The sequence below is a fragment of the Penaeus monodon genome, chromosome 23 (assembly GCF_015228065.2).
Source record: "Penaeus monodon isolate SGIC_2016 chromosome 23, NSTDA_Pmon_1, whole genome shotgun sequence".
In the NCBI taxonomy this organism is placed as follows: domain Eukaryota; kingdom Metazoa; phylum Arthropoda; class Malacostraca; order Decapoda; family Penaeidae; genus Penaeus; species Penaeus monodon.
This window is the reverse complement of record NC_051408.1, coordinates 1,268,811-1,269,867: the sequence shown is the minus strand read 5'-3', so window position 1 is coordinate 1,269,867 and position 1,057 is coordinate 1,268,811. Positions and strand designations below refer to the sequence as shown.

General features: G+C 33.5%; 1 protein-coding gene across 1 annotated transcript in view; it reads left to right on the top strand.

Moving 5' to 3' along the window:
• Positions 1-1,057, top strand: part of LOC119587706 (FACT complex subunit spt16-like) — a gene marked incomplete in the record, with an annotated part of 82,314 nt that overhangs the window by 68,120 nt on the left and 13,137 nt on the right. The window contains 1 exon segment of the mRNA XM_037936389.1: positions 660-700. Within this exon segment, the coding sequence (XP_037792317.1) occupies positions 660-700 (41 nt within the window).

Below are 1,057 nucleotides of genomic sequence, written 5' to 3'. Positions count from 1 at the left end.
TTGTATTAAACACTGATAAACAGTCATACACTTCAACACACTTTGACAGTAAGAATTGTTAGCTATCACTTCTATTGCAACAAAATTCCAAGATAATCACATCAGATTATTAGTAAATGTGATGATTAGGTATCATCTCAAAGAAAGCATTTCTTGTGCATAATTTGAAGTATTTGTATATTCCCTGACACTGCAACACACATGTAATTTTCCTTGACACATTCATTCCTTTGTGTTTTAACAAAAATCAAAACATTTTATGTAGCACATAAAAAAAAAGGTTTTTGAGTAGCAACCCAAAGTACCAAAAAAAGGGTTTACTATTTTAAAGGGAATTTTCGTTCCCAAGGTGGGTAAACCCCCTTAATTTTTCATGTTGTATACCCCAGTATTCTAAGGATTTAAAGCAAATTTACTTTTTTGCCGGGGGAATAAAAATTTTTTGGAAAAATTTTCTTGGGGGAGTTAGCAATAGTACCCTTACAAATTTTATAAATTATATTACTGGTGTGTAGTAGTTAGCTGTGGTTCTAATCGCACTGGATTATTTTTGACAGTTAAGTGTTCTGCATCTTGCTGCTGGTCTTTTCATATTAAAAGCAAACTTCAAGACTGTGTCATGAAAGCAGGATACTTATGATCTGTTATCACTCCTTTAGTCAGAGCAGTCAATGGAAGAAAAGCGTCGTCAACACCAAAAAGGGAGGGGCAGTGGGATGAAGATGCGGAAAAGGAACGTCTGCACTTCTAAAAGGGCAAAAAAGGGAAAAACCGAAATTTCCGCAAATCAACTGTGTCTTACAGATCAGCAAACCTACTCCCTAAAGAACCAGAAATAATAGAACTGAAGATCTTTGTTGGTAAGTTTTGTTTATTATTTTAGTGATTTTAGGGGTTTCCAAAGTTTCTGAAAAATTCCCATATGTTTTGCTTTGTTTTAAAGGAAAACCCCAATCATACTATTTTATATAAAAGATTTTGCTTGCGGGTGAAAATAATATAATGTGTGAAACCCTTTTTTTCTGATGGCATTTTTCTTTTTAAACCCATTTCCTAG